General features: G+C 41.4%; 1 protein-coding gene across 1 annotated transcript; it reads right to left on the bottom strand.

Moving 5' to 3' along the window:
- Positions 1-20,051: 20,051 nt before the first annotated feature.
- LOC107967350 (small nuclear ribonucleoprotein G-like) lies at positions 20,052-20,279 on the bottom strand. Its single transcript, XM_054661768.1, has one exon. It carries the CDS (start codon positions 20,277-20,279, stop codon positions 20,052-20,054), a length of 228 nt encoding a protein of 75 aa, XP_054517743.1.
- Between the last annotated feature and the right edge of the window lie 3,057 nt (positions 20,280-23,336).

The raw sequence follows: 23,336 nt of genomic DNA, 5'->3' as shown, positions 1-23,336 counted from the left end.
ACTGCACCAGGCCAACAGGGATATTTTTTAAAAGTATAAGCCAGACAACTCCTTTGCTCAGAATCCACCAGTGGTTTCCTTCACACTTAGAAGAAAAACTCCAGGCTCCTTCCCATGGCTGCATGATCTGCCCTTCTCTTCTGCCAGTGTTCCGTCTTCTCCCTTTATTCCAGCTCCCCGGCCTCCTGAAACAGGATCTGTGTTTCTGTTGCCTCTCCTCTCTGAAATGATCCACTTCCCTGCTCAGCCCTGACTGTCTCCTTCCTAAGAAATGAAGTTACAGCCAGAGGAATTATAATACCCCCACCACCCTAAGCATTGTCATGCCACCCTGCTTCATTTTCCTCCTGCCAGTTAGTATTAACTGCATTTATCTACTTCACTTATTTCTTTACTTGTTTTTTGTTTGTTCCCCCTTATAACAAGGTACAAACAGCACACATACTTGCAGATACATTGTTCTGGGTGGATCCTCTCCTTTGTTGAGAGGATTCCTATAAGCTATAGTTGTATACATAAACTCTTTAAAGATTAATACCAGAAACCTCAGAGTAGTTAGGTTTGGTCAACAAAAAGATGAAAGAATTATTATTGGCCAGGCATGGTGGCTCACGCCTGTAATCTCAGCACTTTGGGAGGCTGAGGGGAGGATCACTTGAGGACAGGAGTTCAAGACCAGCCTGGGCAATATAGCAAGACCCCATCTCTACAAAAAAACATAAAAAAAAATAGCCAGGTGGTGGTGCACACCTGTAATTTTAGCTACTTGGGAGGCTGAGGTAGGAGGACCACTTGAACCCAGGAGTTTGATAATGCAGTGAGCTATGATTGAGCCACTATATTCCAGTCTGGGTGACAGAGCAAGACCTGGTCTCTACCAAAAAAAAAAAAAAAAAGAAAAGAAAAGAAAAGAAAAAGTATTGTTAATTTTTTAGGTGTGACAAATGGTATGGCGGTTATGTATCTAAAAAGTCTTGATCTTTCAGAGATACATGCTAAGATATTTAATACTTATAGATAAAATGATATGATGTCTGAGATCTGCTTCAGAATAAATCAGGGCAGGGCAATGGGGAATGAAAATGGGTAGGCGTGTTGGTGAATTGGCTATAAGTTAGTAATTACTAAAGGTTGGTGATTCATGCGTGGGCATTCATTTTACTAATCCTTCTACTTTTGCATGTGTTTGAAATTTTTCATAATAAAAAGTAAGAAAGAAAAATATCCTTACAACATTTCCAGATGCCTATCCTAGACATATCAAGGCTCTGACACACATTTTAGATCATGCAGACTCAACTCATTCTTGTATTGGACTGTAAACATCTCATTTTAGCAGCAGGCAAAGATCCACAGTGCCCCTCCAGAATGTAACCCCATGAGAACAGGGAACTTAATGTGTAGTGGTCATTGAGTGCCTGATTATTCCCAGTCCCCAAACCAGCTACTAGGAATAATTGGCCCTCCATAAACATTATAAAATAGCTAAATTGCCCATTTTGGTTAATGGCCTTGTTATCATCCCGGTCATTTGAACTACACCTTCGGAGCCATAACTGCTGCCCCCTTCTCCACATCCTCTCTCACAATGGTCCCTCTAGCCCTCCCTAATATCAATGCCCTTTATCACCTCTCACCTCTACCGTTGCAACAGTCCCTGACTGCTTTCTCTGCTGCCAGCCTTCTCCTCCCAACAGCATACTGTAAATGCTACCAGAGACTTTCCAAAGCATGCTGAAACCTGCTTGAAAACTTTTACTGGTTCCTCAGTCTGACCCCATGTGAGTAATAGGCATATTTTATAATTTCATAATGTCTTATAGATGGCAAAGCTCTCTCACATATGTCATTTGATATAATCTCTATGGCCCTTTGAGGCAGAGGTTAATTTCCCCATTTTATGCCAAAGAAACTGAAACTCAAAAACTCCAAATTAAAAAGCTGGTAAGTGATAGAGCTTAGGTCAGAATTCAGTGCTCTTAAGATAAGAAGTTATATACAAATTTTCTTTATTCATTCATCTGTTGATGGACACTTAGGTTGATTCCATATCTTGGCTATTGTGAATAGTGCTGCAATCAATATAGGAGGGCAGATCTCTCTTCCATATACTGATTTCCTTTTTTTTAGATAGATACCCAGCAATCAAATTGCTGCATCATATGGTAGCTCTATTTGCAGTTTTTTGAGGAACTTCCATACTGTTTTCCATAGTGGCTATACTACTTCACATTCTCACCAACAGTATATAAGCATTCCCCTTTCTCCATATCCATGTCAACATTTGTTATTTTTGGTCTTTTTTTATAATAGCCATTCTAACTGGGGTGAGATGATATCTCATTGTGGTTTTGATTTGCATTTCCCTGATGCTCAACAATGCCCAACACCACTGATTACTAATGTCGAGCATTGTTTCATATACTTCTTGGCCATTTCTAGGTCTTCTTTTGAGAAATGTCTATTCAAATCTTTTGCCCATTTTAAAATTGGGCTTGTTTCAGCTTTTTTTCATTTTGTTTTGTTCTTGTTTTTGAGTTTTTGCTATTGAGGTGTTTGAGTTCCTTGTAAATTCTGGTAATTAATCCCTTGCCAGATGAAGAGTTTGCAAATATTTTCTTCCATTCTGTAGGCTGTCTCTTCACTTATTGTTTCCTTTGCTGTACATAAGTTTTTCAGCTTGATACAATCCTCTTCAGCCATAAAAAATAATGAAATCCTTTCATTTGCAGCAACATGAATGGAACTGGAGGACATCATGTTAAGTGAAGTAATTCAGGCATGGAAAGACAAATATTGCATTTTCTCACTAATATGTTGGAACTAAAAGTGTGGACTCCTGGAGGTAGAGAGTAGAATGGTGATTACCAGAGGCCGGAAAGAAAGAAGGAAGAATGAAAAGAAACTGGTTAAGGGGTATAAAAGTACAGTTAGATAGAAGGAATAAGTTCTAGCATTTGATAAGGAAATGATGGTTAACAATAATTTATTGTATATTTCAAAATAACTAGAAGAGAAGAATTATAATGTTCCCAACACAAAGAAAAGATAAATGTTTCAGGCATAGTGACTGTGCCTGTAGTTCTTACTTTGGAGGCTTAGGCAGAAGGATCACTTGAAATTAGGAGTTTGAGGCTATAATGCACCATGATCACGCCTGTGAATAGTCAACTGCACTTCAGCCTGGGCAACATAGTGAGACCTTGTCTAAAAAATAAATAAATAAATAAAAAAGAAAGGAAGAAAAAGTAAAAGGAAACGAAAAGGAGAAGATAATTGTTTGAGGTGACGGATATCCCAATTACTCTGATTTAATCATTACACATTGTATACCGGTATTAAAATATCATGTGTATCCCCCAAAATATGTACAACTATTATATATCAATTAAAAAATATACTTTTAAGAATGAGGAGTTAATGAAAGGGAAAGGGACTTGGTTGGAGGTGGGTGGGGTGGGAGCAAACAGAGTGAATTAGATTATTCGCATCTTTTCTGGATTCTTCTGTATTATTTAAAAACTATGAGGTAGAGAATTTCACTTGAGAATTCACTTGACTCCCAGGAGGGCTGTTTCTTTCAGCAAAGCTGCCAGGGTAGGTGGTAAAGTATACTTCCCTGCGGGTGGTCTAGCAGGGCCAGGAGACTGGGAGGGAGAGATTTTAGCAGTGGTCGGGTATGCACCGCTCAGCCGGGAGCCACTTCTGGAGGCCTGTAGGAAAGCTTGCTGTGTTCATTCCCTCAGGGCTCTTTTTATCTGCAGTAAAGACTAATGGGTCACAAACTGGAGGCCTGTGGACCAGGTGCTGCTGGCACCTGTGATCTTTTGATCCACATAGCATGAAACAAAGTTTTGAGGCAACATTTACAAATGTCCACAGTCTATGTGGCTCCTCTTTAAACATCAGAAGCTCTGATAGCCATGGCCTGTCTCCCAGCACGGCCACCATTGGCCGGGCGGCATGGCAGCTGCCCTCTGAGGAAGGCCTATGCCTGCAGCCCTGCCTAAGCTGATTCACTTGTGCATCATTCCTGCCTGGCTCCAGGAAGCATCTAAGTTCGCGGCCCCAAAGATTCATTATTCTTCAAGACATTTGGAGCACATGCCACCCTAACATAAGATGGGGCTGTGAGGTTGTAGAGTTCTTTGTGGATTCTTGGATCTTTTCAATGATAACATGGTATTTGTACAATGGATCTTTGAGCAACACAGGTTTGAACTGCACAGGTCCACTTATATGTGGATTTTTTCAATAAAAGTTATGGTGAGTGTGTCTGCCTCTCCTGTCTCTCCCTCCATCTCCACTCCTTCTGCCTCTGCCACTCCTGAGACGGCAAGACCAACTGCTCCTCTTCCTCCTCCTCCTCAGCTACTCAAGCTGAAGGCAATGAGGATGAAGACCTTTATGATGATCCATATCCACTTAATGAATAGTAAATATATTTTCTCTCTTTGGTAGATATGGGGTCTTCCCTGTGTTGCCCTGGCTGGTCTCTAACTCCTGGCTTTAAGTGATCCTCCCACCTTGGTTTCCCAAAGTGCTGGAATTAGAGATGTGAGCCAGTGCCCCCAGCTTATCTTCTTTATGATTTTCTTAATAACATTTTATTTTCTCTAGCTCACTTTATTGTAAGAATATAGCATGTAATACATATAGCATACAGCATATGTGTTCATCGGCTGTTTTTGGTATCAGCGAGGCTTCCAGTCAATAGTAGGCTACTAGTCATTAAATTTTTGAAAAGTCAAAAGTTACACACACATTTTCAACTGCATAGGGGTCAGTACCCGACTCCCATATTATTCGCGGGTCACCCGTATATAAAGAGAAAGCTAATCATCCAATACTCTTTCTACCAGTCCATAGCTGCCTGATCCACACTTTTACCATATTTCCCTGTGATCTGGTCACACAGGCTGTGCCCGTCTACCCCATGTCCCTGTCTCTGAGCTCATGCTTTTGCTCTCACAAAGAGCATCCTTCCTTCTCACTGAAAGCCCAGAAAAAACAGGGACTCCTAGTTGGATTCGTCCTTATATCATTCAAATCATTTCCTATACATTTATAAACATATATGTATATTGTTCTTTTTAACCTCAATGATTTACACTTTAAACATTAATCTTCAATGAGAATGCAGGGCATTCTAGAATGAGGGCAGGAATTTTGCCTGAATTGTTCACTGCTATATTCCCTGAACCTGTGCCAGTGCTTGATATATCATAAACCAATAAATATTGACTTCTATGTTCAGTGAGTAAAATGAGTGAGTAAACTTGTTTTCTGGCTTATAACGTCTTAGACTTCTTTCCATGACAGTATATATACATATATCTCTACTGAATTCTTTTGAAAGCTGCATAGTATTAGTGTACCATAATAAACACCCCATGGTATTTATATTCTTTGCTATTTTGCAATATTTCAAACAGCATTGTGTTGATCATCTATCTTTATGTATAATACACATATATGTTAGTAATTTTTGTAGAAATAATTCCTGGAAGTGGACTTTGTTCGGGGGGTGGGGTGGTCAAAGAATATAAACTTTTAAAATTTTGATACATACACCCATTTGGTGCTCTTAAAGGACTATATCAATTTTTAGTTTAAACAACAGAGTATGGTAGTGTCTTTTTTTGCTATTTCCTTTCTATCTTTAAGCATTATCTGTTTTATAATGAATTATACTTCCCCTCTTCTTCAGGCGAAGAAGGGGAGGAGGACAGAGGAAAAGTTGGAAACGGGGAGAGGAGGAAGGACCTGTGAGAAGAGAGAAATGGCTCAGAGAAATCTGAGCTATGTGAGGTTTGCAAAATTTTTCAGGTGCAGACAGGCATGAGTATGGGACTTCAGTCATGCCCCCAGCACATATGCCTGGGGACAATTGTTTCAACTCATTTTGTTCCTGACTAGCTGTCTCACCCATTATCTTCATATTCTTGGAATTTGTGATACAAAGAACAATGAATAGACAATTAACAGCTTATCCACATGTAACTGCTGCTGATTGAAGTGTATTTCAGGGCAACTTGAATCTATGTTCCTGAGCTGCAATCCTCAAGCTTGGCTCAAATACACTCTCTACTTATATTAAATTTGCTTCAGCTTCTTCCTTTTAATTTGACACCTGTAAAGCAAGTGAGCATGCTGTGCCCTGCATGACTCTATAGTGAAGAGATGGACAAGAGGCATTTCATTTACTTTTATCAATGTTATAAGCTTATTGCTCAATCTGGAACATTTTATTGGCTGCTGGTGCTTTTCTGTAAAATACCCATGGGAAGGTTTTCAGAACACAGGAAACTGTTGCCAGCATGAAAGAAGATAAATTATAATTTGTTCTCCATAAATATTGCAAGATTACCACCATGTATATGAGGAAGAAATTTTTTTTTCAAAGCATTTTCACCTGTATTATCATATGTAATATTCACAAAAACCATGTTGGCATGTTTCTCCATTTATATATTTTATTTTATCTATTCCTGAGACAGGATCTCCCTATGTTTCCCAGGCTGGTCTTGACCTCCTGGCCTCAAGCAATCCTTCCACATTGGCCATGCAAAGTGCTGGGATTACAGGCATGAGCCACCATGCCCAGCCTGTCTCTCCATTTTTATTGATCCTCCTGAAGGACAGAAAATCCAAGTGATTAGCCCAAATCATTCAGTCAAAGGCATAGACAAGTCTTAAACCTCTGTCTCCTGACCCTCATCCCAGTTCTCTTTCCTCCAGATTCTGCACATTTTAATAAATTGCCCTTGAGTCAAATGAAGTTCATGAAACACATCTGAGATTTTTCAGTGAATCTGTTCCATTGTGATGCCTTCAACATATTCTTTAGAACTCACCATGCTGACATTACATTATGGCACCAAGAGGGAGGCAATGATTACTACAAAAAGAGCTCCTCAGCCTGGGCAACACAGCAAGACCTCCATCTCTACAACAACAACAACAATAATAATACAATTAGCTGGGCATAGTGGTGTGCCCCAATAGTCTCAGCTACTTGGGAAGCTGAGATAGGGGGAACACTTGAGCCCAAGAGTTTGAGGTTACAGTGAGCTATGATCATGCCACTGCACTCCAGCTTGGGTGACAGAGCAAGACCCTGTTCTGAAAGAAAGAAAGAAAGAAAGAAAGAAAGAAAGAAAGAAAGAAAGAAAGAAAGAAAAGAAAGAAAGAAGAGAGAGAAAGTGAGAGAGAGGGAGGGAGGAAGGAAGGGAGGGAGGGAGGAAAGAAGGAAGGAAGGGAGGGAGGGAGAAAGAAAAAAAGAGCTTTTGTGTGTACAAACTTGGCTCGAATCAGATAACATCCTGAATTTAGAGCAGCTGAAATGATCGTTGCTGTCAATAAAATGAATACCTACAACTCTAAGATGCAAGAACTTCTCAACCCAGGGTCCAGTTTTAAAACAAAAATAAAAACAAACAAAAAACATTTACCTATATTCTCAAGGGCAAATATTTATACACCTTTGTCTTGCCAGCGCCTGGCATGGTGCCTGGCATGTATCTAGCACTATCTGCTAGATAATAACAATAATAGCACACTCATGTTTAAAAATATAAAAAGTAGTAAATTCTCTCATGTTGCTAAATGTAGGGAGACCCCCTGAAACTATTGCTATGGAATAAAAGATGAAATGCTCCTGATTATTGTAAACAAAAAATTGCATGCAGGATTGTGTAAAGACAATGCCAGGTTGGACTGCCAGAACGAGCCAACAGCACGTGATGTGCTTCCCCCTGCAGAGAGCCTATGAATGGACGTGCAGTCAGGGAGGTTTCACATCACCAAGATTCCTATCCCAGAAAAGCAGATGTTCATAGCTCTAGGAATGGAATGCGACCTTTGTGGAGAGCCTATAAACGGACGCATGGGGGGCGCCTGTCCATATGGATAAGATAGGGCTATAAATGCCCTCATCTTGCCATGGCTCTTCTAGGCCTCTTGAGGGTTAAGGCATACTCCCTTCTGAGAATTTCTGGTCTAACCGGTTGTCTAGCTTCACGTCCTGTTTCCATGGATTGTTTATAACCAGCTTTTGTTGCAACTGTTACTGCTGATTAATATCTTGCTAATCACAGGTTATGGAAAGATTGTGTTTCTGTTTTAAGCCTCTGTTAGAAATTACTGATGCACACAGTATATTGTAAATTCTTATCTCTGTATAGTGTACTTCTACATACAAATGTACTGTACTTCTACATACAAATGTTATGTTAAATAATTACTTCATCCCCATGTGACCATCTCACCTCATAATCAAATGACCCTAAATCCCTCACTAACCTACCCCTGCCTTCACTAAACTTAATAATGAATGCTGACATAACCAGTGCATTGTTGGCACTGCGGGACCAGAAGGCAGTGACCCCCTGGACCTAGCTTTCACTATCTTGTGTGTGTCTATTATTTCTCAACCTGCTGATCTGCCTGGGAACAAAGAGAGAGCCCCGTTGCATTGCAGGCTGCTGGCCAGATCCCGCAATATCTGGCACCCAACATGGCCTTCTTTGTTCCTCGGCGCAGTGCACTCCGAGTGCAGTTCATGATGACTAGTCTTCAGTCTCAACGGTAAGGTCTCCAGGTATGGTTTTTCCGACTCTCCCCTCTTCTCAGGTTTGTTGACCAGTAATATTCCAGGGTTATTATCGGACAATCACAGTTTAAACACCAGGCTTATCTGTCTTTTATTAAACTTCTTCTTAAACAGGGTGGAATCAAGGGATTCCAATAACTTTATTCTCTTATTTCAGACTATTGAAAAACATTGTCCTTGGTTTCCTGACAAAGGTTCTATGGACCTGTTAGACTGGGATCGAGTTGGTGCCACACTCCGCCAACTCAAGAGAGAATGGTGTTTTACTTCCTATTTCTGTTTGTATTGACTGGGCTCTTATTCGTGTTGCTTTACTTCCTTTTCAGTCTGGTGATCCTCTTCAACTGCCAGAAGTTAATGCGGATGGTGAACTGCTCCCTTAACCTCGGGTAGCTGACCCCCCTACTAGTCCTCTTTCTGATGATGAAGAAGAATTTGATTGCTCCTTGTTTTCTCCCCAAGAGGAGGAACCTGGTGATGATCCCCTCCCTCCACCTCCTATCATGGAAACTGTATATGTTAACTCTTCTTCTACTAAGCCATTGCCCCCTCTGCCAGAGGAGTACATGCGGCATTCTTCTGAATGGTCTGTTTCTCATTCCTCTTGTCCTTTTGTACCTCTCCCCTCTTCTAAGCCCACTGTTTCTTTTGATGGTCCGGGACCCCTTCTTTCAGAGGCTTGGAACCCTGCTTCCCCTCAGTCCGCATCCCAGCGCCCTCACTCTCCTTCTCTTCCTCTGTCCCTGCACAATGGATGCGTGAGTCACCTGTTTAGGTAGAGCAGGGGCCACTGTCCAAACACAAGTTGGAGACTTTAATTGAAATTGTTAATGATTTACTACAAGCAAACACTACTGAGCCCTCATTGTCTTCGTGGAACTCTCCTGTGTTTGTTGTACAAAAAAAGTCAGGAAAATGGAGGATGGTAACAGACTTAAGAGCTGATAATGCAGTTATTAAACCTATGGGGGTGTTACAACCCGGTATGCCCTCCCCCTCCATGATTCCTAAGGAATGGCCTTTAATTATCATTGACCTTAAAGACTGCTTTTTCCATATTCCTTTAGACAAGTCAGACCGTGAAAAATTTGCTTTCACTATACCTTCCATTAACAATTCAGCTCCCGCAGCTAGATATCAATGGAAAGTTTTACCTCAAGGAATGATTAACAGTCCTACTATTTGTCAGTTGTTTGTCAGTACTGTGTTACAACCTATCCAACAGACTTTTAAAAATAATTACATTCTTCATTATATGGATGATATACTAATTGCTGCCTCCACTAAAGATGAATTAATTCAATGTTTTACCTCTTTAAAATTAGCTGATGCCAATGCAGGACTCCACATTGCTCCTGATAAAATTCAACAAGCCACTCCTTTTCTGTACTTAGGAATGCAGCTAGAAGCTCACTCCATTAAGCTCCAAAAAGTCCAACTTCATACTGACAATTTAAACACCTTAAATGATTTTCAAACATTACTAGGTGATATCAATTATCTCAGACCAACCCTAGGCATCCCTACTTATGCATTATTTCATCTATTTGCCACTTTATCAGGAGATACAGATTTAAACAGTCCTTGCTCTCTATCTGAGCCAGCAAAACAAGAGTTGTCTTTTGTAGAACGAAGAGTGAGAGAGGCACAAGTCTCTCATATTGACCCAAATTTGTCTTTACAATTTTTAGGTTTTCCTTCCATCCACTCTCCTATGGGACTTATAGTACAAAATGATTCTCTAGTTGAATGGGTATTTCCTCCTAATTCATCCTTTAAAACTCTTTCAATATATCTTGATCAAATAGCCACTTTGATTGGGTTAGGATGTCAACATATCACTAAAATTTCCAGCTTTGATCCAAACATTACTGTGGTCCCTTTGTCAAAAAATGAAGTTAAAAATGCCTTTTCTACATCCTTGTGCTGGCAGACTAATCTGGCTGACTTCATTGGCACTATTGATAATCATTTGCCTAAGTCAAAATTCTTTCAATTTCTAAGAAATACTTCCTGGATTCTACCAAAACTTACTCGTTCATCACCACTAGAGACAGCCATTACCATTTTTAATGATGGATCCAGTAATGGAAAAGCAGGGTATGTAGGACCAAAAGATAAAGTCATTTCTACTCCATACAATTCTGCTCAAAAAGCCGAGTTGTTTGCTGTTATCTCTGCATTACAGGATTTTGATCAGTCTCTTAATATTTTCTCTGACTCAGCATATGTAGTCCATGCCACTAAGGCAACAGAAACAGCTACCATCAAAAATATTACTGACACTAATCTGTTTTCCTTTTTCTCTTTGTTACAAAAAACTGTCTTTGTTACAAAAAACCGAAACCACCCTTTTTTCTTCACTCACATTCGTTCTCATACTAATTTGCCTGGACCTTTATCCAGTGGTAATCATAAAGTTGATACTCTAGTTTCTCTAGCCATTACAGATGCAGAACAATTTCATCAACTCACTCATACTAATGCCAGAAAAACATTTCTCTGGTAACCGTCCTACAGTAAACCAAGGAAGAGAAGTATAGTGGAAAGATGTTCAATCTAATATATGGTCAAAAGATTCTATTTTAACGTGGGGAAGAGGTTATGCTTGTGTTTCCCCAGGTGAACATCAATCTCCTGTTTGGATTCCTGCTAGCCACCTGAAATTATGTCCTGAAAATGCATACAACAACGAGACAGAGAAATTTGCTGAAAAAGCACCACAGCAAGAAACAACTAACACATCCAATCGTCAAAAAGAAGAAAATGACCACACTAACTCCTTTACAACAGACAATCCAGTCAGCCATCCTGAACAACTTGTCTCCAGAGATCCAGGTCTGGCTCAACCTCTGCCTCCTCCTGATGACACTGATCCTTCTACCCTCTGTTGCCCCACAGACTGTTAAAAACTATACATATTGGGCCTATATTCCTTTCCTCCTCTTATTCGAGCCATGACATAGATGGACGCTCCTGTCGAGGTCTATGTTAATGATAGTATTTGGATGCCTGGTTCTGTAGATGATCGTTGTCCTGCCCAACCTTCAGAAGAAGGAATCCCTTTCAATATCACTTTAGGTTTTAGGTATCCACCTTTGTGCCTGGGACCTGCTAATGGATGTCTCTCATTAGATATTCAAACTTGGGTGGTCACACTACCATCTGGTCACTCTGTCCCTCCTTTGGGACACTTGGTATCAGGGCTCTCATTAAAACCTCTAAGGCAGATCAAAACAGAAATCACTGAATATATTCACACAACCCAATATAAGCCTTTAGGACCTGCATGATCTCTCAACTTGTCTTCAAATGCTGACAAATTAATATGGAAAGATTGTGTTAGCTCAGAAGGAACTGTGTTATTTAATTCTTCTCAGTACACCATTGTTGATTGGGCTCCCAAAGGTCATATTACTAATGATTGCTCTCAAGGTCACAAAGATTGTCAACATTTTCTCTATGATATTACTTATCAAAAAAGTAGTGACAACCCTCCCCTATTATATCGTAGATTTAACTCCTTTTTTCCTCTTAAGTGGAAAGGGGCAGGGGTTACCCCTCCAAAGCCAAGGCTGATTGTTCCGCACTTAGAACCTGAACATTCAGAATTATGGAGATTAACAATAGCTATGACTGGTATGAGGGTTTGGGCTGGAGAAAGTGTTATAAGTAAATCCACCTTGTCACCTCAAAATATATATACTATCTATATGGAGTCCAACAAAACTATATCACTTAAAAGTTGTGTTAAACTACCATATACGTTATTAGTAAGAAAGATGCATGACAGTTCAGAAACCAACATAATTACCTGTGTTAATTGTTACTTGTATATTTGTATTGACTCATCGTTTAATCAATATCATAGTATTTTAATAGTCAGAGCCAGAGAAGGTATTTGGCTCCCTGTAGCCTTACATGGGCCTTGGGAATCTTCCCCCTCTATCCATGTTATTAACAATATTCTACAGAAAATTCTTAAAAGGAGTAAATGATTTATTTTTACATTAATTGCAATAATAACGGGCTTGATTGCTGTAACTGCAACTGCTGCTACTGCTGGAGTTGCATTACATCAATCTATTCAAACTGTTCATTTTGTGGATAAATGGCAAAAAAATTCTACTCAGATATGGAATTCTCACTCAGGTATTGATCAAAAATTGGCTAACCAAATTAATGATCTAAGACAAACTGTTATATGGATGGGAGATAAAATTATGAGTTTAGAACATAGATTACAAATGCAATGTGATTGGAATACTTCTGATTTTTGTACAACTCCGTTTCAATATAATGAGTCTGTTTACAATTGGGAATCAGTAAACTGTCATTTACAAGGAAGTGAAGATAATTTAAGTTTAGACATAAGCAAGCTAAAAGAACAGATTTTTGAGGCCTCACAAGCACACTTAACTGCTTTACCTGGTGCTGAAGTTTTAGGTGGTATCTCTGAGGGATTATATAATCTCAACCCCATTCAATGGGTAAAATCTTTGGGAGGATCCACTATCGTTAATTTTGTTTTGTATATAATTTGTGCTATTGGTTTATTGTTCATGTGTAAAATTGGAAAAAATATTCTTCAATCCAATTGTGATCAGCACCAAGCTATGATTGCTATGGTTCATTTAAATCAGAGAAAAGGGGGAGATGTAGGGAGACCCCCTGAAACTATTGCTATGGAATAAAAGATGAAATGCTCCTGATTATTGTAAATAAAAAATTGCATGCAGGATTGTGTAAAGACAATGCCAGGTTGGACTGCCAGAACGAGCCAACAGCACGTGATGTGCTTCCCCCTGCAGAGAGCCTATGAATGGACGTGCAGTCAGGGAGGTTTCACATCACCAAGATTCCTATCCCAGAAAAGCAGATGTTCATAGCTCTAGGAATGGAATGCGACCTTTGTGGAGAGCCTATAAATGGACGCATGGGGGGCGCCTGTCCATATGGATAAGATAGGGCTATAAATGCCCTCATCTTGCCATGGCTCTTCTAGGCCTCTTGAGGGTTAAGGCATACTCCCTTCTGAGAATTTCTGGTCTAACCGGTTGTCTAGCTTCACGTCCTGTTTCCATGGATTGTTTGTAACCAGCTTTTGTTGCAACTGTTACTGCTGATTAATATCTTGCTAATCACAGGTTATGGAAAGATTGTGTTTGTTTTAAGCCTCTGTTAGAAATTACTGATGCACACAGTATATTGTAAATTCTTATCTCTGTATAGTGTACTTCTACATACAAATGTACTGTACTTCTACATACAAATGTTATGTTAAATAATTACTTCATCCCCATGTGACCATCTCACCTCATAATCAAATGACCCCAAATCCCTCACTAACCTACCCCCCCTCACTAAACTTAATAATAAATGCTGGCATATCCAGTGCATCGTTGGCACCATGGGACCAGAAGGCGGTGACCCCCCTGGACCCAGCTTTCACTATCTTGTGTGTGTCTATTATTTCTCAACCTGCCGATCCGCCTGGGAACAAAGAGAGGGCCCCGTTGCATTGCGGGCTGCTGGCCAGATCCCGCAATAGCTAAAGAGGAACACAAGTATTTGCATAAAGTTTTTTGTCTATGTGCAGAGTATCTGCATTTTTTGAGGTGCATGGAAGTTATAATAATTAAGAGCAGTGATTTCAAAACCCAGATTTCTATAAAAAGTCTGTGGCAATTTAGGCTTTCTCTAACCCTCTCTTCAAAACCCTTCCAGGTTCCATCCACTACATACACTCCTACATTTCTAGATATCACTTCTAGGTACCAAAATCTGTATTAGGTACCTATTGCTGCCTAACACTGTTATCATAAAATTAGCATCTGAAAAGAACAAACACTTACTATCTCACAGTTTCTGTGGGGCCAGAATCTGAGTGTGGTTAGCTGATGTCTCTGGCTCAGGGTTTCTCACAAGGCTGTAATCAAGATGTTGGATGGGGCTGTGGCCATCCCAAGACACATGGGGGAAAACCCTCTTCCAAGCTCACTCACCTGGTTGTTGGCAGCTCACAACTTGACAGCTGGCTTTCTTAAAAACAAAAGAGTGAGAGAGTGAGAAAGGTGCTGAAGACAGAAGTGACAGCCTTTTTGCAACCTGGGAAGTAAGATACCATCACTACTGAAGTAGTCTCTATTGGGCGGCAGTCACTAGGTCCAGCCCATACCTCCCGGCGGAGGGATCACCCAAAGGCATGAACACCAGAGGGCAGGAGTCACTGGGGACATCTGCCACATTTACCTTCTTACTATGCACACCTTCCATTCTTTCCTTCCTTACCTCTTCCCTTCCTTCCTCATTCTCTCTTCTTCCTTCCAGGGCTTACTGTAAGTCTACAGTGGCCCGGGAGCTACACCAGGCATTGGGAATGCAAAGCTTATGAACACTGAGGTTTGCAGCCCAGTGGAGAAGAAAGGTCCAGTAAAATAACGTTTTCCAAGCTTCAGCCACTCGCTGTTTTGGCCATGTACATGGGCTTCTTAAATCTTTTCTAACTCAATGTTTTTCTTTAAAGCGATGCACCTTTAAAATATGGCCTCATCCTAAACTCATGGTTTTTGCTTTGGCTGCCTGATGGCGTCACCTTGGGAGACTATTTAACTTGGAGATGTAGGGGATGTGGTTGACACCGGGCATCCCGTTCTCCCACCCCACACTTGCTTTACCATGTACTTATGCCCACCACAGTTGGGAGGTGACAGCTTACCTGGGGAGGAGATCCGTTCTTTTGCTCTTTGCAAACAGACTCCAAGCTTTGCCCCGTATTATTCCTCTGTTCTACCCTTCACAATATCCCCTGCCCTTACCCCTTTTCTGAGTATTCATCAACCAAAGGGCAGTGCATCAGTGAAGGACAAATCTTCACAAAAAACATACTTCCCGTTTGTTTTATTAAAAAGAAACGGAGCATTATTGTGGGCACTTGCGACTCCCAGTGGTAGAGAAGGGAAAATACATCCAGTGATGTCGGGGTAGGAGAGAAGGGAAGGAAGCATCTTTCACCAGCTCTCCGGAGCCTTTGCTCACACTACAAATGCAAAACAATGTCTCTAGGGGAGGAAAGCAACACACACAAATAAGAAAACACTTCCACCTCTCATCCCTTATCCTCCGCAGTTTTATTCACATCTAAGTCAGGTAGCAATAGTCACCTCCACCAGTACAAACACAGCCAGAAGCTATAAGTGTCATGTTGTTCCCTCATCTTGCCCTTGGCCTCTTGGAGCTTAAGGACTGTTAATGACCACAGTCCACTGAGACCACCCCTACTCCTGCCTGCCGAACACCCTCAGTGCTGTTTAAAAGCTCAATCCATGGGCAGCCACCTATGCCAGGCTCTGGGCTAGCATTGAGTGGAGTGGAGCAAAGGTGAGCCAGCTGCCCACTCTGTTCAGGTCATCTGTCTGGATGTCCCCTCCCTTGTATTTACTGATTCTGCCAGGCAAGAAGTTGAGGAGATTTAGTCATTTCATTTAACAAATAGTAACTCACTGTCTACTGTATGTCCTGCATTGTTTTAGGCAATGAACAAAAAAGACCTTGCTCTCAGGGAACTTACATTCCCAGCTACTGAACCTCATGTTCTTGTCTTTACTTAACCCCTGGGTCCCAAAACCTGCCCAAATGGAAAGAAATCTTAGTGATTCTCCAACTCCTGTCCCCTGTAAGTGAGGTTACTGAAGCCCACTGAGTTAATGTGCCCGGCCTGAGGTCACAGAAGAAGACACAACAGACTCTAGACTAGATCCCAGCGTCCCAGCTGGAGATAAATGTCAAGACACTCACAGCTGTGGGCACAAAGCTGTCTGTCTGGAAGCATTTTGGGAAAGTTAGAGACCTAGTGAGCGAACATATTTTAATACATCAATTTCATCAACTGGCGAATGAATCAGGTAAAGAGAAGTAATTATATCTTTTGGTTAAAAAGCAAAGTACTCTCAGGGACTCACAGGCTTCTTATGAGACTGTCTTTTCTGCCTCCCTGAGTTCGGGCAGGATTCATCTAGAAGCATCCTCTGTGGGTGAGGGGAGCAGAGGCACATGGCACAGCGAGAGGCTGCCCAGTGTAGCAGGAGCTTCTCCAACATCCACCCAAGTACCCCTCCTGACCAAAGGGGCTAATCCATATCTCAGGGACCTGAGGAGATAGTCCTATGCTGCAGGAGGAAAAGGAGAATTGAAGTCTCATATTTTACTATAAAAACCAATATGAGTGTTGCATTCTGAGGCACTAATATATCACTATGCTTAACATAAAAATGATATTTTTACCCAAATATCTGAATAAAATAAATTCTGTAGAAGGATACACCATCTTTATGCAGAACACCTTATCCATTACCCCTGGGCCTAAAGGCCTCCAGTTTGAGAAGCACAGACCTGGTTCCAAACCCAACTCTGCTGTGGAATGCTAGCAAATTAACTTACTGCCCTGGAACTCAATTTTCTTATCTGTAAAAGCAACACAAAGTTGTGAGCTCTAGAGAGAGTAAGGACCACTGAGAATGGTAATACCATTGTCAATACAGAGTTTTACAAGTTACCAAGCATTTTCCATGTGTTACCTTATTGTCATAGGAAGAGAGCAGATCTGGAAGCCAGTTAATCTTGGCTTTGCCAGAGTGGCTCTGTTGGTCTTGGGCAAATAGAGTAACTTTTGTGAGCTTCCACAGTCTTATTCATGAAAGAGGCATCATAATGACGCTGTGGGTTATTGTGATAACTAAACACAACATAAGGTGTGCAGGCTTCAGTAAGTGGCACATCTCACTAGTGCCTGGAGCAGCTGCTGTGAGTGGGTGAGAACACCAACCCAAGTCAGACAGGCTTGACTCTCACTAACTGGGTGTCCTTGGGCAAATCACTTAAGATCTTTGTGTCTCAGTTTCTTTTACCTGTTAAATAAAGATGAAAATAGTACCTTCTTAGAAAGTTGCGAAGATAAAATGAGTTACTATAAGACACACTCACAATAGCGGCTGGCTCAGAATGTTGAGTATTCCAGTAAGTACCTGTGCACAGTTGGCTGGCCTTATCATTGGCCTCTTTGGTTAGGAAACCAGAGGCTTAGAGAGGTTCCCCTCCATCAACATGACTTCTCTTCCCCAAGTGGAAGATCTAGTATTTGAACCCAGATTCCCTGACTCCAGAACCAGTGGTCTTTTTCACCATGCCCCACACAGGAGTGGGGGTTGCACGTCCTATAGTAGATTATCTTCCACTGCAAGCCTTGAATCACTCGGGCACACACATAGAGGTCAATGCCCACACAGTGATGCCAAATATGAATAGCAGAGATTCTCAGGTTACTTGCTTCTAGTTCATGAAATAATGCATTATTGCTTCCTGGAGAGGTCAGAGAATAGTAAAAAACCTCTGTGCCCCGTGACTCTAATGGAATTTCTGTCTGAGGTGAAGCAACCTTCTCAGTTACCTTAAGATGTTAGAAGAAGCCAACATTATTCTGATATCTATATGGGCCCAGCAGAGTTGTAAAATGTAAAAACTGTGAGGGATCACAGATTGTGTCAATGAAAGAGAAACCTAGGCTTTTACAGAATTAAAGTTAGTTTCACTGAGTCTTCCTGAAGATGGCAACCCAGGTGAATCTTTCAGTTTTGGTTAGACTGCTCCAAAGCAGTGTATGAACCCATAACTTACGTATTAGATGGTGGAGGTTCTACATGTGCTCAGAAGTTACATTAAAGCAAAATCTCATCAAAGTCTGGGTGTGAGAGCACATCTGATTATAGATTGCAGAGGGAAAATCATTAATACTGTCAGACGTTACGTACAAGAAAAGGCAAGGGCTGAGATCATTGAGCTTATCTTTTCTAAAAAACACAGTGATTCAGGTAAGAGACATGAAAACCTGAGGCATGGCTTCTTCACTGCAAGGGCTGGCTGTGAGGCTGGCCAGAGGCAGATATTTGCTACTTCATCTCATAATTATTTTCTCCAAATAATAAGGAAATTGAGGTCTATGGCTCTTAGACCCCTTGACCTACAAGCTATATTTGTTTGATCTATTCTATTTAATAACCAGAGGCTTCCTCATTTGGGCCCCACCATGCATCCTCCCCCACTCAAAAGGGAAAAACAAACTGTTTTTCTTTACTCAATTACTTCACTTTTGACACCAGATGTGTGGGTTTTTCACATCAACAATTCTCCAATCCTCTGTAGGCATTAACTGGGTGTCTTACAATTTAATTCTGAGAGTTAGCACAGACCTCACCACTAAAGGGCTCAGCCCCACGAGATGGCCCCCAACTTCAGATACCAATTGCAAGCACAAGGTTGTTACCTGTACTTCTGAGCAACTAGCCATAAATCAACGGTTCCCATGACCTCCTCCTTGGGTTTAACCATTTGCTAGAATAGCTCACAGAACTCAGAGAAATACTTATGTTTACCAGTTTGTTACAAAGTTATGGAGCATGGGCCAGACATGGTGGCTCACACCTGTAATCCCAGCACCTTGGGAGGCCAAGGCGGGCGGATCACGAGGTCAGGAGATCAAGACCATCCTGGCTAATACGGTGAAACCCCGTCTCTACTAAAAATACAAAAAAATTAGCCGGGCGTGGTGGCGGGCACCTGTAGTCCAGCTACTCTGGAGGCTGAGGCAGGAGAATGGCGTGAACCTGGGAGGCAGAGCTTGCAGTGAGTCAAGATCGCGCCACTGCACTCCAGCCAGGGCGACAGGGTCAGACTCCGTCTCAAAAATAAATAAATAAAAATAAATAAACAAACAAACAAATAAATAAATAAATAAAGTTATGGAGCATGTAGATGAACTGCCAGATGAAGAGGTACATAAGAGGTATGTGGGAAGGCTACAGATCTTCCATACCCTCCCAGGATGCACCATGCTCCAGGTATCTCCATGTGTTCAGCAACCTGGAAGCTCTCAGAATCTGTCCTTCTGAGTTTTTATGGAGGCTTCATTTATGTAGTGCCGATTGATTAAATAATTGGCCACTGGTGATCAACTCAACCTTCAGTTTTTTTACCCTCCCTGGAGACAGGGGGCTGAAAGTTCCAACCTTCTAATCACATGGTTGGTTTCCCTGCCAACCAACCCCCACTCGCAGACACTATAGGACACCGTAGCCAAAAATAATTTTATTTGCATGCAAAGAGACATTTATCCCTTTGGAGAGTCCAAGGATTTTAGGAATGATTCCAAGGGTTTTAGGGGAGGATGAAAATAAAAATGTATATTTCTTAGTACATAGCAATATCACACCCACCTATTTAACACTACCACCTACCCTCTGTCATTCTGTGTCCAACTTTTTTGACTATTACAAAATTTTATTTAATAAAAAGTTTAATATGAAAATGTACACGATCTAATTTTTACATCATAGAAAGACCCTTTGGAGAGGGGACATGAATTCCTCTGCTGGACAGCCATTATTTAGACTTGTTCCAAGGCTTTTAACGTGGTGATACTGTTTCCTCCTATTTCCACTGTTCTAATATTGTTCTGTTGCCCACTAATTGCCATCTTCACACATTCATCTATCATAAGATTCATAAAATGACTGAATCCCCACAGTATTCCTTGGACACATCTACCACCATTTAATTTCAGTGACAACTTGTCCATACGTTTTTTCAACTTGAGAGAGTGAGCTTTGTTCATGGTGTCTACTGAGCAGGCTCAGAGATGCACTGAAATGGAATTTATGGCCTCCATCACACTTCACAGATAGGCCCAGTGTTTCGTGTCTGATATCACTCATTCTATTAGCCAATTGATCGTGGGCCTGTGTCCAAAATTTCAAGTCTTCTCCTTTGTCTGCAAACCTCCAAGCTTCCCTCCTCCCTTGCTTTCTCCAAGCCCATGACCCCCTTCCTACTACACAGAGAAAACAGAAGCTATCATAGGAAATGCTCATTGCTTTCACAGACTCACCTCCTACTGTGTTAACCCCTCAATCTGTCCTGTTCCTGGAGAAGAGAGGCTGTCTTCCTAGGCAATGTCTGGGTCTCAGCCTGCCTTCTTGAGGAGCTTACACTATATTAATTTTATCTGTTCTCTCGTAAATCTGTATCTCAGTCTCTCCTGGCTCCTTCCAATAAGCATTTGGGCAAGTTTCCGCCTCTCCCTCTTAAAAACCTAATGAAAACCCTCCTTGATCTCATATCCCCCTTTAGCTACTTCTTTACCTCTTTTGTTAGTGACCAGGTTCATTCTGCCATCACACAGCAATCCAATCACTGTGATGATGGATTTCTGCCTAAGAGGAAAAATTGTATTCACAACACTGTAATGCAAGGAAGCAGAAGAACAAATCTCCAGCAGGCCTCCCCAAAAATAGAGCTTGGAGATGCTTATGAGATAGAAAGCAGGATGGTCTAAAGAGTTGGAAAAGATGATTGGCAGGTAGGAAAGGTGAGGTTGTTGGGATTTCTGCAAGCATAATTGAGCTACACAGTTCATCACATGACATGTGTGCAGAAAATGGCAGTGTTAGCATGATCTGAGGGTGGAGTTTTTGGCTCTCTGACATTGAAAGGTCATTCTTTGGTCACCTGCACAGGCCCAGTTGAAGGATCAGTGGTCTCAACCAGCTTGAACTGGAGAAGGGCTTCCCCCCTATAGTAACAGTTGCAGCTTTAAGCAACTGTTACTATAGTGACCCACAGTCAGAGACCTTATCTGATGTTAGCTAGTGGGAGTTTTAAGATCAACTAAAAGTAAGCAATTAAAAGCAAGCAAAGCAGTTTGATTACATTTGGCAGGCTTAATCAGCTTAGCCCTCGAACACCCCCAGACCCTGCGGTTGGCCTCTACCTTTATTACATACTCAACACTGCTAACCATTTGTGACCATTGCCAAGGTCACCAATGAATGACATCCATGGCAATTTATTATTAAACAAAAATTATGGGAGACCATTGTTTTGGGCTGAGCTCCTGTATTAGGCCCCAACAGACCAAACCAAACCAAAATGGATTCACCCATGCTAAATTCCACATAATCAAACAGAAACTTTAAGAAGCAGATAGATCAACAAACAGATCAGTTTTTCCAGAAAACAGGATATTCTACTCTACCTGAGTCATCATAATCAGAAAGTTTCCTCTGCTGTAACCCTTACAAAAAAGTAACCTGATGTTAACGGATCGATTGTTTTTCTATTGTTCTGTTTTCTTGTTTCCACCTTATAAAACCCACTATTCTGCCCTTGCCTGGTGGAAGCTCTCATTCTATTTTGTAGAATGGAGGTTGCCCCAATTCATGAATTGCAAATAAAAGCCAGCTAGTTCTATAACTAAATTTGTTGTCATTTTGTCTTTTGACAATTTATAAGTTCAGGATATACATTTTAGCATCTACTGTGCTGCAGACACTGTGCCAAGCATTGGAAATACATTGTAAACCAGACAGACTAAAATTCCTGTCTTCATGTAGCTTACCAATCTGGTCAATATTGGAGTGTGAAGGGCTCACATGAAACCTTTCCGTTTTCATTTTACTTTGTTTTCAATGGAGCTGATAGCTTGCTAATTTTTGAAATATCTTTTACTGGACATTGTTTTTCTTAAGTGGCAGATACATTTCAGCTTCTTTGTCAACTTATTATCATCTTACCTTATATTGACTAAAGAAAAAAAGCCAAGCTTTTTTTTTTTTTTTTTTTTTTTTTTTTTGAGACGGAGTCTCGCTCTGTTGCCCAGGCTGGAGTGCAGTGGTGCGATCTCAGCTCACTGCAAGCTCCGCCTCCTGAGTTCACGCCATTCTCCTGCCTCAGCCTCCTGAGTCGCTGGGACTGCAGGCGCCCGCCACCAAGCCCGGCTAATTTTTTTGTATTTTTAGTAGAGACGGGGTTTCACCGTGTTAGCCAGGATGATCTCGATCTCCTGACCCCGTGATCCACCCTCCTCAGGCTCCCAAAGTGCTGGGATTACAGGCGTGAGCCACCGCACCCAGCCTTTTTTTTTTTTTTTTTTTTTTCTTAACAGAGTCTCACTCTCTGGCCCAGGCTGGAATGCAGTGGCACCATCTCGGCTCATTGCAACCTCCTCCTCCCGGGTTCAAGCGATTCTCCTGCCTCAGCCTCCTGAGTAACTGGGATTACAAACACACACCACCACTCCCAGCTAATTTTTGTATTTTTAGTAGAGACAGGGTTTCACTATGTTGGCCAGGCTGGTCTCGAACTCCTGACTTAAGGTGATCCGCCTGCCTTGGACTCCCAAAGTGCTGGGATTACAGGCATGAGCCACCACGCCTGGCAAAACTTTTAAATAATTAAAGTTAGTTTTATTCAGAAGGCTTCCTGAGGATTATAGACAGAGGCCGACAGCCCAGGAACAGCCCTTCTGCTCTGTCAGAGGTTCTGTCAGACCGCTATGACACAGGGTTTCAGCCCACTGTTTAGATACAGGTGGTGGAGGTTCAGTACATGCAAAATCACATCAAACTGGCTCAGAAGTTATATTATAGCAGAATCAAATCAAGGCTTCAGTGTAAGAGTACATCTGGTCATAGATTACTAAAGTACCTTTGGTTATAGATTGTAAAAGTATGATCACTAACCCGGTCAGACATCTTATGTGTAAGAAAAGCCAAGGGCCAGGATCATTTATCCTTTTAAGGAATTATGTTGACTCAGGCAAGAGACATGGGGGCCATGTGCTATCTCCTGTTTTGTCCTCAAACTATCTTTCAGAGAGCTGCATGTTGTCACA

Source organism: Pan troglodytes, chromosome 9 (assembly GCF_028858775.2).
Source record: "Pan troglodytes isolate AG18354 chromosome 9, NHGRI_mPanTro3-v2.0_pri, whole genome shotgun sequence".
Taxonomy (NCBI): Eukaryota; Metazoa; Chordata; class Mammalia; order Primates; family Hominidae; genus Pan; species Pan troglodytes.
The sequence above is the reverse complement of the archived record's forward strand: the minus strand, read 5'-3'. Positions and strand labels throughout refer to the sequence as shown.